Below are 17165 nucleotides of genomic sequence, written 5' to 3' on the forward strand. Positions count from 1 at the left end.
CCATAGGAAAATCTCCAAATGCAGATAATTTAAATTCTGACCACTGAGTAGTCATCAATTTTGAGGAAGTGGATTATATGTTTAACTACTTATCTTGTGAAGCACAAAAACTTAGACAAATGGACATTTAACATTAATCGTGGAGTCAGCAAAGTTTAGAAGGGTAACAATAAATAATTATTCCCCTGAAAACCCTTTAAACTTTTGTGGTAGTCTTGGGTCCTCCAAAATACACAAATATATTATTCAAATAACCCATAAAAATAGAATTCTGACAAGAAAAATACAGTTTATCCATTTGTAATGACTATTTGGCAAGTATCAATATAAGATAAACCAGTGAGAGACTAATGCTGTGCATTCTGATTCCTGGTCATTAAATCCTCCCCACTCTTTCAAAACTCAGTTTTAACAAAAATATATTAAACTAACATTTATGCAAATCTCAACTTAATATCCTCTTATTACAAATAAATATAGCCTACATAAAATAGTTTCTGCCCCTTTTTTAATGAACATATACCTAATCAGGATAGAATGAAATGATGTCCTGGAATTTCCTCCATGGGCACGATCGGGAAATTATGCCCAAAATCCGTCTGACAATGCGCCTAAACGGCTGAGGTGAACTTGCACTTCAATCTCCGTGTAAACTAATAAGCATAAGCCCTATCGTAAAATTTTCCATGAATCAGTGCAGTCAATAGCGTAATCAATTTGTCACTCAAGCAGAGCTCATGGGCGGAATCTTCCATTCTGGACTCTATGTTCGGTGTGGGCGTGGAAATGGGAATGATTTCCGACGGGGTTGGGGGGGGGGGGGGGGGGGGGGGGGGGTCTGATCCTGCACTGGTCAGCCTACTACCTATACATCCGTGCGGAGCATGGCAAATGTTGCGGCGAGGCGGACAGGAAGTCGCTGTCTCTGCTGTTACCTTATGGGGTCGAAGGTCCGGGCACCATACTTGAAGGGCACCCGGCAGCCTGCACTATCCCTTCCACCTTTGCCCGGCCACTGCCCCACCCTTCCCGGCTAACCCTTCCTCTCTTCCTTGGTTGTCCTTCTCAACTTGCACTGCAACCACCTGGTCTCAAGCATAGGCTGACATTTACAGACACTCTCAAAAGAGGATAATGTAGCAGCAACTCAGCGTTAATCATGGAAGAAGTTGACCTCACCAAGTGCATGCCATTTAGTTACAATTGTAAGAGTGAACATTCCGATTTCTCGCTGATGGAGAATTTAATTTGACAGGGGAACTTAATTCCAGTGAAGTGGCCTTTTAATGAGCACGCATGACTTGCTAATGCATACAAAAGGGCTTCCTGACATTGTTTGTTGGGAAGCTCGATCCACTTTAACTGGCCTTTAAAGTTCTGAGAACTTAATTCCTAAAGTTAATCCCGACACTGGGGAACTGAGTTTTGGCCTCATGACAAATTAAGTTCCCCTCCCGCCAGGTTTCCCGCTGCTGGTGGGACTGGAACATTCCATCCCATCGGTCCTCAAGGTGCTCGGGTGGGTTGATATAAATGTGAGGAAAAGATTTTCACGCGTTAGACCTGAGACTACAAGGTAATCAGCATTCATTTCTCTGTTACATTAACTTTACAATAATTAATTTAAATGGTTCTGTATAGAGCCTGAAGTATTTTTAATTTTTCCCTCCCAGCAGAGGAATAGCCAGAAAGTGGGCCTTCAAGTTTCTTTTAAAGATGTATGATTCCTGTCAGTAGGGCAGAAGCTTTACTTCACTATTGGTCATTATCAGTCAGCTGATTTGAGCTGGATTCATGTGGCCTTCGGTGCCTGTGCAAATGAGAATCTGGGTACAACATAATGAATTATCCCACCCCCAAAAAATCACAATTGGAAGAAACTCATGTGTTCTGGTGCTGGGGGTATAACCATTTTGTGAGTGGGGATTCACTTGGGTGCAGAGTTCAAAAGACACACTTAAAAGATAGCAGATACTTGGGCATATTGCAGTTGTGAGTATAAGTCATTTACAGCCAAATTTTAGCAATCTTTTACAGTGTTTAATTTATTTGTGCCCAAATTATCTTTGCATAAATCAGGAGGAAACTCCAGGTCAATATACTTGTTATTTCTGTTTACTGGTTGCACCTTTGCAACAACACTTTATAAACTTCCTCCAGGCATCGTGCTGTGAAGGAAAAAAACTGCATCAGAGTAATCGTTTTCTGTAATTGCTTCATTTTATGAAACCTTGGCATATTCCCAACTATTTACAAAGAATTATATTTTACAGGCTCTAAGCACCTCTGTTTCACATTGGTTTCCAATTCATGCACATATATGCTGTCCTCCCTTTGTGCAAATCCTAAAATATTCCAGTGTAGTGAACTTGTGGTAGCATAAAATGATTCTCATCTTTTTACTGGAAAGGTGAAAACATCTCCAAACTTTACAGCACATGGGCTCCACATGGAACCCTAAGTTTTGTCGCACTGTTCTCAAATCCCTTGTCTGCAGAAAAGCAGTCTCTGATGTTTTGAGTCAAACAGCGGCTGTATTAAAAGATTCATCATGCCATGCAAAAATATCATAGGCACATGAATTATGCCATTTTATTATATTAATAACAGGCATCATCCAACTAGCAGTTTTAAAGAACCAGAAAAATTGATTTTACTTTATCCATAGTCACATGCTGGTTTCGCATGAGGATGAATAGCCTCCTTCCCCAGGTGTCACATGAATTTCTGGTGTAAACATGTGATTTTCCATTTTGTATCCAGTTTGGTTATCGTCTTTTTTGCCATCTCCTGCTGCACCATATGTGCAGTTTGGACTGGTGTATTTTGGAGAAACAGCATCCACAACAGACACATCATCAATGTGGTTTTCATCCTTGCTGTGTTTATCATGCCCCCCACTGCAGCTGTTCTCCTGCTGGTTATTGGGTTCTTCCATCAGTAACTCTTCATCTTCACCACTGTCTATATCAATGCAACCCTTCCTCCCTTTTGTTTGGAAAGCAAAAAGTTGTGGTGATGCTTTACTGGATGTCTTATGAAAAGCTGGTATATCAGTACTCAAGGGTAGCCTCTCCTCCTGAGGAGAATTCTCCTCTAGCAGAATGGTACTGATGTGATTAGGTGTAGACAATGACATGTCTGTCACTATTACAGGTAATGGTCTGGCTGTACTAGGTGTCTGAGGGATGCCACTTTTAATTTCCATAAAATTCACTTTAAGTGACCTAGATTTCAAAGGATTCCTGCCTTTCAATGAGCTCTTGGGGCTTTCCACTGTGCTGTTTAAGTTGGAGCACCCTGGCTGCTCTGTGGCAAAACTGAAATTTTCATTTGCGTTGAGCTCACAAGTACCATCCTGGAACATGCTGTTTTCCCCGGTAATGAAAGGCTGATGCTCATTAAGGGGACTAGGACTAGCAAGCCATCTCAAGTGCACTTGCTCGGCTATTTTTGAAGGGTGTGAAGACCTTTCAGCTTCAGTAAAGTCAGTGATACAACTAGCAAAGCTGTCAATGCTAGATATGCTCCGCATGTCCAATATTGGCTCTGTGGGAGCAGTGAGCAATGGGTCAGTTGAGCAAGGAACATTTTCCATTTCTAATTCTTCTTCATGTGTAGGTGATTTATTAGACTGGTCTGTCTTGCCACTATTAATATTTGGTTGAGACTGTGTCTTTGTCATTTGATTGTATATTTCTTCCAGCTTCTGAGCATTCAGACGCTGTGGGCTAGGGATAGGGTTATTCAACCGTTCACTTGAGTTATGCCTGCTTAGCTCCTGGTATTTAGACTCACAGGACTTATTGGAGCTTGTTTCTGACATTCTCCACCTCCAGTTGCTTGGTGAAAGATGATTGTCCAGGGGTTTTTCTTGTTTAATCATATTATCCTTCCCTTTCTCAACCGCAATGTCCATAAGTTCCATGCTGCGAGCAAATGCATCTTTCAAGTTCATTGAGACAATACTTCCATTTCTTTTGGCTCTTTCAAGAGCTTCTCTTCTTTTAATTGCTTTCTCTTGTCTTTTCTGTTCTTTGTAGAATTCTGAGAAATTGTTTACAATGATTGGTATTGGCAGGGCTATCACTAGCACTCCAGCAATGCAACAAAGACCTCCAACTATTTTCCCTAACAATGTTTTAGGATATATGTCCCCATATCCAACTGTTGTCATGGTGATAGTGGCCCACCAAAAAGATGCAGGAATGCTTGTAAACTTTGTTGCATCTTCATCCTTTTCAGCAAAAAATACCAAGCTTGAAAATATCATAATGCCCATAGCTAAAAACAATATTAGCAAACCTAATTCATTATAGCTTCGCCTGAGTGTAAAACCCAAAGACTGCAGTCCTGTTGAATGTCGGGCCAGTTTAAGAATTCTCAGTATCCTCATAATACGGAATATTTGAACAACTCGTCTAACATTCTGGAATTGGAGCACACTCTTGTTTGATTCTGTGAGAAAAATTGTGATATAATATGGCAAGATAGCCAAAAGATCAATTACATTTAATGGACCTTTGAAAAACTTCCACTTATTTGGCGATGATAAGAAGCGCAAAAGATACTCCATTGTGAACCATGCAATGCACACTGCTTCAACATGGGCAAGTTGTGGATTGTCATTGGCTTGTCCAAACTCGTCTTTGTCCTGAAGTTCAGGAAGGGTGTTGAGAGACAAGGCAATAGTTGACAACACGATGAATAGGATGGATACGATGGCCAGAATCTGCAAAATACAACAAAACACAAAGAACTATTTAGTTTTTTGAATATCTGACAGGGAATGTTGTTGAAAGATTGCAGCATTATGAAATGTTTTACAAAGGTAAATGAAACAAGGAAACATTATTCTGAAGGAGAAAGCTTGATTTTCATGACAATGTAAAACAACAGTTTTGACATTTTGTTATTAAATTTTACAAATTGACAGAAGTTCACAGTGGTGTTTGTGTAATTTATTAATACATAACAGAGCAATTTTAGAAATCACTTTTCAGGCTGGTAGCAACACATATCAAAAAGTCACAAGTGCAATGCCCAGAATTTTCTGTCAGTTAATAAAGCTCCATTAATGAGTGAAAAATGATAACCAGCGTTCCTTGCCAGTAGTACACATTTGTAAAATGGGCTCTAACGTTTTTACTTTTAAAGAAATAAACAATTTTTAGTTAATTAAATCCATTGTTATTGAATTAAAATAGTATTTCCAGAAGAATCCTCCTGACAGGAATAATAGGAAGTGCCCAATATTAAGAGTTACAGCATTTTTCAGCAGGCTATTTTGTTTATCATTTTAACAGCATTAAACTGGTATAATAATAAGAAACAATACTGTGCACTTAACGGCAGAACATACTTACCTTACTTTGCTTTCTTTGTAAATGGATACATTCATCTCAAGTGACATTAGAGGTAGAGAATACGATGGTGCGTGCACAATGGTCTGAAACAGATTGGTGCCTGTTCCCAGAACGTTGGGTGCAGAAGCCTAAGGCTTACATTATGTGTAAGTGCACCCTAGTGCAGGCAGACAGCACAAAGAGAATAGATACTTGCAGGCAAATTGGACACTCGGCCTATGAAGCCACTGAACTCCGTGCAAATGGGATGGCTGCCCATAATGCGGCTAAAGATCCTGGGCAGTTCTCCATCCACACAGAGCCAATTTGAGGAATATAGGAGTGAAAGGGTGTAGAAACGCGTTCTGGGAGGTTTCTTAGCCAAACAAAACGAACCTTATTTACATGAGAGCTTCCGTGACTGCTTGTATCCTGCCAACCTCTCATACAGCCACTTTTTCCCAGAACCCCTCCCTAGAATTCATTCCCCTGTGCTAGCCACACACTGGTTGAACAAAATCACGTGACACCTACCTAGTTGAACTGATCTTAAAGCAAAGTCATCACAAAGTGGACACTGCCATTCAATTTTTTAAAAAATCTGCATTTTGTCTCCCTGGCTTGCCTAGCAGCTCCTTACTTGGTGTACCTGCTGCTCCTCTTAGATCTCTAGCCATTTTCTCTCTCTACCCCAGTAAAGTGTCTAATGCACAATTGGCAAGCAGCAGTTCTTCACTATTTGTTAGCACCTAACAATACATTTCTGGTACACAAGGGAAATCATGAGAGACCAGTAAATTATGCAATGACTAATGTGCTTTATGTAATAAGGTCAGCGTAATTATGTATAGTCAGGTTTATAGCAGCTGCATTGGGCTGGTCTTGTGGTGCCTGAATCATATTATTAATCCTTAAGCATAATTCTCTATTCTTGGGGAAACTTCCCTGCTGAGAAATGCATGCTGGCAATTCGGATGCATGTTGCATGTTGCACAAATAAAGGTTGAAAAATTGTGCACAATACGCACACGCATTTCTGATAACTGCCATAGGCAGGTGAAGATCCAACTGTGAGTACAAAAATGACCCTTGTTTTCACATTGCACTCCATGGGATGGAATTTAGTGGTGGTGATGTTGGTGCCATACACTGGTCTGAGGACTAGTGGGAGCCCCGCATCACCTTTCCACGGGAGGCCCGGCATTATTCCAAGGTAATCACTTCTCTGGACAGCGTTGGGCCTCCCACTGAATTAAGAGCCCAAATGGGTGGAAAATTCCACCCCCAAGAGCTGTTGGCCAATTAGAGGCTGGCAGCTTTTCAGCAGCAGCAATTCCACTGTGGGTGGTGGCCACTGCCAGTATTGCATAAGGTCTACCCAGAGAATTGGCGATGGATCCTCTGGAGTTGGGTGGGTGGGATGAATTAGGGATCCCAGGGAGGAGGGGCACCGGCTGGGTGGAGAGTGGGGAGGGGGTTGACAGTAAGGGCAGTGGGTGACTTCCTGCAGGCCCCTCCCCTTCCCAATGCAGGGTTAATCAATCAGGCACAAAGTACTTTTGAACAAGGGGCAAACCCTAGAAGGTTGCAGGAAAACCCAACAGGGTTTGCTGAGCGGCCACTCCGGATTTAATCAGAGGGAGGTGGGAAGGTGGCTGTATCTCTACCCTGTACCATCCTGCCCTATCAAACGGCCATCCCCTGAACTCGGCTGCGGAGGGGGGGGGGTAAGTGGGGGGGCATTATATTCCAGACCATGTATTAACTGCTGGCACTAATGACATACAGACGACACCATCAACTTGTTATTAATGTATAATTTTCCTTGGATTAAATAAGTAATTATTTTATGATTAACAGTTCAAATATAGACATGGCATTATGGCAGAAGTGGCAATTTTCCTGCTTTCTCCCTTATTTAATATTTAATGGCACTCTATTTAAAATTCAGTATCTTAAAAATTATTGAAATAGAAATAAAAATTTTAGCCTGTCTTTCCTTGTGAAACCAGTGAGGAGCCAACAACAGTCAGACATTATAGTTCTGACTTTTGATTTTGTCATTTCATGCTGTGTGTACGCTACAGGCACTAAAACATGGCTCTGTTTTATATTCTAAGATGTTAAATGATAGAAATCAATAATTTGATACACTTATTGAAATCTATAAGTTAACAAGATTTATTGACACTCCTAAAAGAATTGTAACCATGAAGGTTTATGGATAAACTCAGCAGGTCTAACAGCATCTGTGGGGAGAAAAAAAAAGAGTTAACGTTTCGAGTCTGTATAACTTCTTCAGAGTCATACGGACTCGAAACGTTAACTCCTGTTTTTTTTCACAGGTGCTGTTAGATCTGCTGAGTTTTTCCAGCATTTTCTGTTTTTGTTTCAGATTTCCAGTATCCGCAGTATTTTGCTTTTATCTTAAGGTTTATGGATATTTCTGTAGTTTGTTACAGATCTGATACAATAAAAAATGGCACAGATTGATTAACTTCAAGGGACTTGCTAGAACAGAAGTTACGGTCATTTTTTTTTTGCTTTTCCAATCTTTATTTCACTCCTACTTAACCCGATGCTTCTCTTCTCTTTATTTCTCCTTCTGTACCTGATTTGACAGTGAATTCGTCTGCTCTAACATACGCTTCGCAGTCCTTATGCTATTAATTTCACAAACCTAAACATGCAAGGGCAAGTCTAATGGTAGGCATTATTACATTCACTTTTACAGGAAATTAGGACACTATTGGGCTTTAATAAACTAACATGAGCATTTATAATTTGACCAAGTAATTATGATTGCGAAAAGCGAATGCTATAGTTCACACACAAATATACTGCATTGATTTAACTATTAAAAACATAGTTGTAGAATTAGGTCTGTGATTATATTCTGAATAAAATTTTGGGCCAAAATATTGCCGTCGGCGTATGGGGGCGGGACCGACATGATGACGCGCAACATGACGCACGGTGCCGTCGGGTGGGCATCCCAACGTCACCGCGCGTCACTTAGATTTTCAGTTTGGCTGGTGAGCAGCTGAGTCGGCTGCGCGCCCACCAAACTTTCAAAGGCCTATTAAGGCCTGTTAAAAACGAATTAAATCAATAAAATGAGCTGCCCGTCTAACCTTCAGGTTGGCGGGCAAGCGAAGAGCCCAGATGGCCTTTGCATTTTTCATGGAACCTCATCCACGGGCAGGTTGAGGTTTCATGAAGTGTCTAAAAATTCAATAAATTTAAAAAAAAATTCATTGACATGTTCCAGCTCATGTGACACTGTTACATGAGGGGACATGTTTTAAAAGTTTTTAATTTCTTCATTTAAAAGTTTAAACCATAAACTGATTTCTGCACTCTTTTGCGTGCATGCGCGAAAGAGCGCAGGCCACAACTCAAGGAACCTCCGCCCCCCTCACTGCACAGGGAGCGCTCAGCGCTTCCGGGCATGCGTCACGCTGGGCGGGCCTTAATTGGCCCGGCCACATAAAATGGCGGCATGGCCCCAATCGGGGGCGCTGATTGGGTTCGTGCCCACTCCCGCCCACCCCCACACAACTCCCCTGATGGGGAGAAAATTCTGCCCTCTGTTCCTATATCACAAAGTCCCCAAAAGATTTCGCAATGTTAGTGGTGGGTGAGAATTTGGAAAACCTATCTGAGGTGTCAGCATTAAGCATTCGCAGGTTAGGTGTACCTATTCAGCTGCAGAGTTCTGCCCTGCTTTTATTTTGTACCTTTGCAGAACAGGCACTGCTACACTGCTTTGAAATTTCAATTTTTCACAAAAGGCAGCTTTTTGACCTCTAAGTGAGATTCATACTCACTCAGAACTTGGAGACTACCCAAACTGAATTTACATAAGTCCTTTATAGCCAGCAGAGAAAAGAAACTGCCATCGCATGAGACTGAGCTGAATGTGATTGCAATTCCCAAAAGCAAAGATTCAGAGTACTAAATTACTGTGCCAACCTTGCCGCTCTCCATTATATTGTACTTTTAACTGGTTTTAAAGAGGTACAAATGATGAGACGGCCTCTTTTAAGGAGATTTTGATGTAATCTTGAGGAAGTTCCATTAAAAATTAACTTTACAATAAAAGGTAAATGCCATGGCAACTGATGGAATGCACTCTAGTATTAAACATTCAAAAGCTTTTACAGTATTTCCTTGCAGCACATCAGTGCAAAATTGCTTTATTGCTTCCTGCCTGCTGTACTATTACATCAACTGTGTTTTTGTGCATCTAATATGTCAAACAGTATTCCAGCATAATCAATACTTACAGCGACAGGAATAAAGACAGCTTTACTCAGTTCAGGTCAATGTAGACTTTGAATGACAAACACTGGCTTCTTCAAGCATGCGCAGATTCATGCTTTTGGAGGCCAAAAGCTTAAACCATTCTCATTAACTTTAAAAGCCTTGAAGATTTCCTCTACAGTGTGAGGAGGCAATTTTCACCATATACTTTAGATACTAAAGAACCTCTGAGATAGCCAAGATAGGGCCTTCAACTGTAATGTCTGTTTAACCCACTGTTAGCGCAAGGTGCCATCTTGGTAAAGGAGTTGAACCTTGAGCTAGGAAAGGCTGTCCCAAAATGGGTGAGTGGAGGCTGTGTATATCATTCCACGAAAATTGCTTCTAAACAGTGCTTGAAGACTAAATCTGCAGGTCTCCAGTTTAAATCATGGTAATCACAAATTAACCCCAAGATTATGAGTTAAAATCAGACTTTCAAACAGGTAAGTTTTATTAGCAAACCAACCAGTTAGCTCCCCTTTTCACATCTTTCTCCAAAATAACCCCTTGACTTCTTATGAGAAATCAAGATAATCAACAAGGGAATGTTGAACTTGGCTGTATGAAGGAGTTCAATTCACACAGGTAAGGACAACACAGGATGCTTTAGTAATATATGTTAAAAATCAGTAGAAAATGAAGTATATGTACAGGTGGTCTGAAAGGGACAGATAGGTCAAAGTAGTGTGTGTGATCCTTCATTAAGAAGGTTCTGATGAAGGTTTATGCCCAAATTGTTAGCCTATCTTTCTCTTTCACATGTTTATTGACCATCTATTCCAAACATTTTCTGTTTTTATTGCTGACATGCAGTATTCAGAGTTTTCTTTTTTACATTGACTTCAATAGTTTTGTTAATACAACTGCATAATAATTGCACTCTTGGATGTGCTTGTACAAGGAACACAAAGTTAGCTTGCAGGTACAGCAAGCAATTAGGAAGGCAAGTGGCACGTTGGCCTTTATAACAAGAGGACTGGAGTACAGGAATAAAGAAGTCTTGCTACAGTTGTACAGGGCTTTGGTGAAACCACATCAGGAATACTGTGTGCAGTTTTGATCTCTGCAACGGTAGAGGCACTGCCATGGAGAATGCTGAAAAAGGCACAATGCTGGGCATGTTCTTTCTGTCTGCAAAGGACAGGGCCCTGTGTGTGAATATAGAATAATTTAACTTAAAAGCTTGGCAGTGAACTATTCCCTGGTGCATTCTCCATAGCAACGCCTCTACCAATTAGAATTTACTTGCCAACCAATCAGCACTCTCTTCTCATAAGTATAAATTGCTATTCCCTTTGAGATTTGGAATTCTTGCGAATCTGTCCTGAGGAGTGCAAGACGAACAGCTTCAACAGCATTTCTTTTTCTATCAGCAATACTCAAATACAAGTATATTAAGGGTAATCAGAATTCTTTTGTCATCTATTTTTGTAAGTAGTTTATTTAGTTCCTATTAAGTTAGTGGTAGTGGGCAGGAAAAATGATGTTTTACACGCTGGCCGCAATGGCGGCTTTTCACGCCGAATCGTCCCAATTCCACCTCATAAATCATGCATTCCAGGGAAACAAGAAGACTGCAGCCCCCTGATTCAGTGACACATCCCTGGAATATCTTTTGGATGCCTGGAGACCCGCCGATATGTCCTCTACCCCCACTCTGGGTGAAGGCCAGCAAGCAAGGTCACCAATTCTGCATGGGAGGCAACGGCAGCAGTGGTCAGCACCAATGCGATGCAAAAGAAGACATCCACCCAGTGCAGAAAGAGGATGAATGATCTCTGTTCCGCCAGGGTAAGTCATTCTTGTCATTGCTCGCAATTCACACACTCACAAACCCATCACACATCCACAAGGATCTCACACCTCAAGGGACAACAGCACCAAGTCTCAAACACACCCTCACATCTCCATCAAGCTGATATCCTCTGGAGTTCACGTCCTCATCCCATCCATGGCTCCGCTCACCACAAAAGCATTCCATGCAGTGCCATGCGTCCTGCTCACACTCTCTCCATCTGTTTCCATGCAGGAGAAGCTGGCTCACGTCAGCAGCAGGGAGAGGTCCCAGACCAGTGGTTGGAGTAGCCCTCATTAGATCCCTCACTCACTTTGAGGAGTGTGCCATCGCACTGACCGGTGAGGATGTGGGCCCTGCCTGCAGCGACGGTGAGGTCGGCTGCGAATGCCCACATGAGGATCCAGCACCACATCATCCCTCTCTCAATGCAACTGTAAGTGCTCTCTCTCCTGCTTTTGACTCTGCTGCCATGCACTAATCATCTCTACTTTGGTTCACAGGGAGCTCTGCCAAGCAACCGACACCCTCAGCCAGCCAGACCCTCAGCTCCATCCATGTCCTCACCTCCAGCCAAGAGGCCACCTCCTCCATTGAAGAGCTGGAAATAAGCAGCCTGGAAGACCCATCACAGCGCTTACCCACACCCTCCACCAGCGCAGAGACACACACCTCAGTGGGACCTAGATCTAGAGCAGGCTCCAGAGGATATCAGATCTAGAGCATGCTCGGGTTCACAATCTGGTGGTCACTGCATGGGGATGTGTCTGCAGACGGAGGAGGCAGGATCAGCCAAGCTCCCCGGCAATTGGAGGACTGCTGGGGAAGAGGCATCTGTGAGGTCCAAGTCAGATGATGAGCCTCTGGATTTGGCCTTCAAACTCATCCTGGAGAGTCATTAGAAGGTGGGGGAACAACATTCAGAGCTGTTGGAAGCCCTCAACAGGGTGACACATGACTCAGAGGACTAAGTCCGCCTGTGCTCTGATGAAGTGGGTGCCTACATGTGCACATATGGAGGTCTCGATGAGAAGGATAGTGGGTGCATTGGAGACCCTCATCCAGCAGAACGGTGAGATGCGCGCAGACCTGCACTTCATTGCAGGTGAGTTCCTGGAGTGGCAATGCGAGAGGGAAACAGAGCACCTCGACACCCCTCTGAGTGCTCCTTCCCCTCAAGGAGTCAGGCCGAGGCCCTCAGACACCCGAAGGAAGGAGGAGTGGCAGCTGGACACCCCTGGGTCATCCACTCAGGAATCTCAGAGGCTGCCCTCTCCCTCCGAGTCCCCTTTGCCTGTGACCCCCTCAACCTTGTTCCCTGTCACTGCGGAGGGAGCAGTTGGCTTACAGGACGACAACCCAAGTCCTCGGCTCTCCAGATGACCCACGCAGACATCATCAGAGGTAACAGGGCCAACCATTGCACAGACTGTCTCCACCCCTGCTGCAAATGTCAGGGCAGCACCTAGAAGTGATAGGCCTTGAAAAGTTAAGGAATTCTGATCACAAGTGGTTACACGGGTAAACACATTTTATCACTTTGTAATCTGAAAATATAATCTGTAATGGTGTCTTTCAGCTTCATTTACAGGCTTCATGAGTCCTCCCTCTGCTCCCCCCCCTCCTCCCCCCCACCCCCCACAGCAGCTCAGCTACATGCAGCCGGCCCACAAGTAATCCTAGAGGAAGTGTGTGTGTGTGTGTGTGTGTGTGGCAGGGCCTTTTGGACCCTTGTGCAAGCACTCTCCCACGCATGCGGATCCTTCCTCCATCACAGTCATCTCAATGTCCTGAGCATTTTCAATGCTGCCTGCTGGGGTTCCCTTTCAGTTGTCCATCTGAGTTGAGCTGCATCTCCACCCACCCACTGATCACACTCCCATGCAGCACCTGTATCCATCCAGCACAAAGACATTTTTGTAATATGATACTGAAGTACGCCTTTAGCTCCCCTGTCCTTTCCCCTCCTCCAGTCGCCCATGTCCTTTCCCCCATCACTGTTGAACTCCCTCCATTGCATCACCTTCCACCTCCCCACTGTCATGTACCAGCCAGAACCCTTTTTTTCCCAGAATATCCAGGTGAACATGCACATTCCCTACCTTCCTGAGAATCCCACCCCATCCACAGTGACCTACCCCCCCCCCCCCCCCCCCACCCCGAGGGTCCATGTCTGTCTCCAAGTCACCCATCAATGACCCTCACTGTCCCTTCTACCGCTACTGTTGCACCCACACCCCCCCACCCTACTGGCTCAGCCTGCCCTCTCTCATTCTCATCATTCCTTCCTACCGTGCCAATCCTCATTTCACTCCCCAGGAGGCAGTCATCGACTCCACAGACCCCTCCCTTGCACGTTCACCTGGACATCCCCCCCTTACCCCTTCCTCCATCCTTACTCCTTAAACCCTTGGACTCCTTTCCCCCTGTGAACTCCTTCCTCCCCCTGGACTCCTTCCTCCTCCCGAAGTTCTGCACCCCTCCTTCCCTCTTCCTCCACCCGAAGTCCTTCTCCCCTCCGAACTCCTTCCCTTGCACCTTCCTTCCCCAGTTGCCGCCGCATTTTTCCCCATTACACTCTCCTCCCCCGTACTTCTTCTCCCCCTCCAACCTCAGCCCCCCAACACCTTCACTCCCCCCTCCCAATCTCAACACCTGCCCACCCCCGCTAATCCTGGTATACCTTCCTCTTCCAGTCAAACCTAGACCTTCCTCCCCAACCCTCCACGGTACAGCTGGACCTTCCTCTCCATCCCCTCGACGATCATCCGTAGCAGACCATGGCCAAAATGCTGGTCACGAAGCAGACTCTCAACGGTGACATTCCACCCTTCACAAGCTGCTTCACGGCTGAGCCATGTCCACTTAAATCCACCCAGCGTGCGATCCATGTGTTCCTCCAGTGTTCGTAACTGTAGTGCTCCAGCATCTTCTGCTTCTTGGATGTCTGCGATATGAGCAAGGCCCTGACGGTAAGTCCTGACTTCTGCATGTCACACTTGTCAATAAGTGTTCTGCACCGACATGTTTTCCCGCCAACGTGGGTGGTAAATTTGATATGGGGGGATGATTCCGGCAAGCAGGACTTATAATGATATGCAGATGTATTTAAAATGAAGTTCCCAACATCTGGCAACGGGAAATGTGGCCCGCCATTGACGGGCAGAGCTGACAATCGTAAACTGTTTTCATGATGTCATGAAACCGATTTTTGGCCTTCCTGCCATATTGTCTGCCATGATGCCCGACGCCAACAGGCACAGAAAATTCAGCCCACTGACTCAGCTGGCCGAGACCTGATGGATGCATCTTCCAGACTGCAGCAGGTGGCAGGGGAACCAACAAGAAGGAAAATCCTACTGGACTTTGTCATCACCAATCTGCCTGTCACAGATGCACCTGCCCATGACAGTACAGGTAGAGGTGACCACAGCACAGTCCTTGTGAAGGCAAAGTCCCTTCTTCACACTGAACATACCCTCCATTGTGTTGTTTGGCACCAACACCATGCCAAATGGGATAGATTTCGAACAGATTGAGCAGCTCAAAACTGAGCATTCATGGGGGCAGTGCACCATCAGCAGCAGCAGAATTGTATTCAACCAGAATCTGTAAACTCATGGCTTGGCATAGCCCCACTCTACCATTACCATCAAGCTGAGAGGATCAACTTTGGTTCAATTAAGAGTGCCAGAGGGCACACCAGGAGCAGTACCAGGCATACCTGAGGTATCAACCTGTTGAAGCTACAACACAGGGCTACTTACATGCTAAAGAGTGGAAGCAGCACGCGATAGACAGAACTAAAACATCCCACAACCATCCAGCCCTGCCACATCAGGTTGTGCATGAAGATGGAAAATTAAACAACTAACAGGAATAGGAGGGTCCACAAATATCCCCATCCTCAATGTTGGGAGAGCCCAGCACATCAGCGCAAAAGACAAGGCTCAAGCAATTGTAACCATCTTCAGTCAGAAGTGCTGAGACAATCCATTTCGGCCTCTTTCTGAGATCTCCAGATGCCAGTCTTCAGCCAATTCAATCCACCTCATGTGATATCAAGAAACAGATGAAGTCACTGGATACTGCAAATGAGCTCTGCCAATATCCTGGCAATGGTACTGACGATTTGTGCTCCAGAAGCAGCCACGCCCCTAGCTAAGCTGTTCCAGTACAGTGACAATTGTGCTGCCGTTTACCTGACAATGTGGAAAATTGCTCAGGTATGTCCGGTCCACAAAAAGCAGGATAAATCCAATCCTGTTACCCGATGCTCAGTTTGGGTTCTACCAGAGCCACTGGCTCCTGACCTAATTACAGCCATAGTCAAAACATGGACAAAAGAGCTGAACTCAAAAGAAGAGGTGACAGTGACTGCCGTTGACATCAAAGCAACATTTGACTGAGTCTGGTGTCAAGGAACCCTGGCAAAATGTAGTCAATAGGAATTAGGGAGAAAACTCTCCATCAGTTGGAGTCATACCTAGCACAAAGAAAGATGGTTGTGGTTGTTGGAGGTCAATCATCTTAGTCCCAGGACATCACTGCAGGGTACCTCAGGGTGTCGTCCATAGTATGTGCATCCTGCCCTTTGTCCGCAATTGTTCTGCTCTTTTGACCTGGAATGTCTCTCAGCATAATGTATCTCCTTGTCTGCTCTGCCATACATATGCTCTAACTGATGTTTTACACGCCCCGCATATTTACACATATCTATCGCTTTCCTTAGTGTATGTTTCTCCTCTTCCAGTAGACTTGCTCTCACTGAGGGATCTCACAGCCCTAAGACTATTCGATTTTTAATGAGATCATCTTCACATGATTCTGCAAGCTGCGCTACTACAGTCACATATTGATTAATGGGCTCATTTTCACCTTGAGCTCTGGTGTTGAATACATAGTGCTCATAAGTAACGTTCACTCAGGGTTCAAATCATTTCATGATTTTCAAAATCTCTGCCGTCTGCTTTCTTTGTTTGTCAGTTAGATTTAGGGTGGAATACAATTTGTAGCAGTCCCTCAGCAGAAGTGTTAGAAGTGTGGCTCCTCTTATCGGCTCTGACTTGTTAATTAAATCTTTTGCAAGTTCATATTTTTGCCATTGCAAGTAGAAAGGAGAGGTGGTGGCGTAGTGGTATTGTCACTGGACTAGTAATCCAGAGACACAATGTAATACTCTGGGTACCCGGGTTCAAATCAGCAAATGATGAAATTTGAATTTAATAGAAGTCTGGACCATGAAATGATTGTCATAAGAACTCATCTGGTTCACTAATATGCTTTAGGGAAGGAAAACTGCCATTCTTATCTGGAATGGCCTACATGTGACTCCAGACCCACACCAATGTGGTTGACTCTTAAATGCGTCTGAAATGGCCTGGGAAGCCACCCAGTTGTATCAATCCGCTAAAAAGTCTAAGAACTGGGTGGACCACCCGATATTGACCTAGGCACCGGCAAATTCAGCCCTGTCGACACTGCAAAGTTCTCCTTACTAACATTTGGGGGCTAGTGCCAAAATTGGGAGAGCTGTCTTACAGATAGTCAAGCAACAGCCTGAGATAATCGTACCCATGGAATCATACCTTACAGGCAATGTCCCAGACAGCACCACACCATCCTTCGGTATGTCCTGTCCCACTGGAAGACAGACCGAGTAGAGGTGGTGGCACAGTGGCATACAGTCGGAAGGGAGTTGCACTTGGAGTTCTCAA

At 44.2% G+C, this 17165-nt stretch overlaps 1 protein-coding gene across 1 annotated transcript in view; it reads right to left on the minus strand.

The window, feature by feature from the left end:
* Positions 1 to 2214: 2214 nt before the first annotated feature.
* Positions 2215 to 17165, minus strand: part of LOC144679689 (potassium voltage-gated channel subfamily B member 2-like) — a 375980-nt gene continuing 361029 nt past the window's right edge. Inside the window, exon 2 of the mRNA XM_078540320.1 lies at positions 2215 to 4732. Coding sequence (XP_078396446.1) covers positions 2669 to 4732 — 2064 coding nt within the window. The 3' untranslated portion in view covers positions 2215 to 2668. The remainder of the gene's footprint in view (positions 4733 to 17165) is intronic.

The sequence above is a fragment of the Cetorhinus maximus genome, chromosome 4 (assembly GCF_964194155.1).
Source record: "Cetorhinus maximus chromosome 4, sCetMax3.hap1.1, whole genome shotgun sequence".
Classification (NCBI taxonomy): Eukaryota; Metazoa; Chordata; class Chondrichthyes; order Lamniformes; family Cetorhinidae; genus Cetorhinus; species Cetorhinus maximus.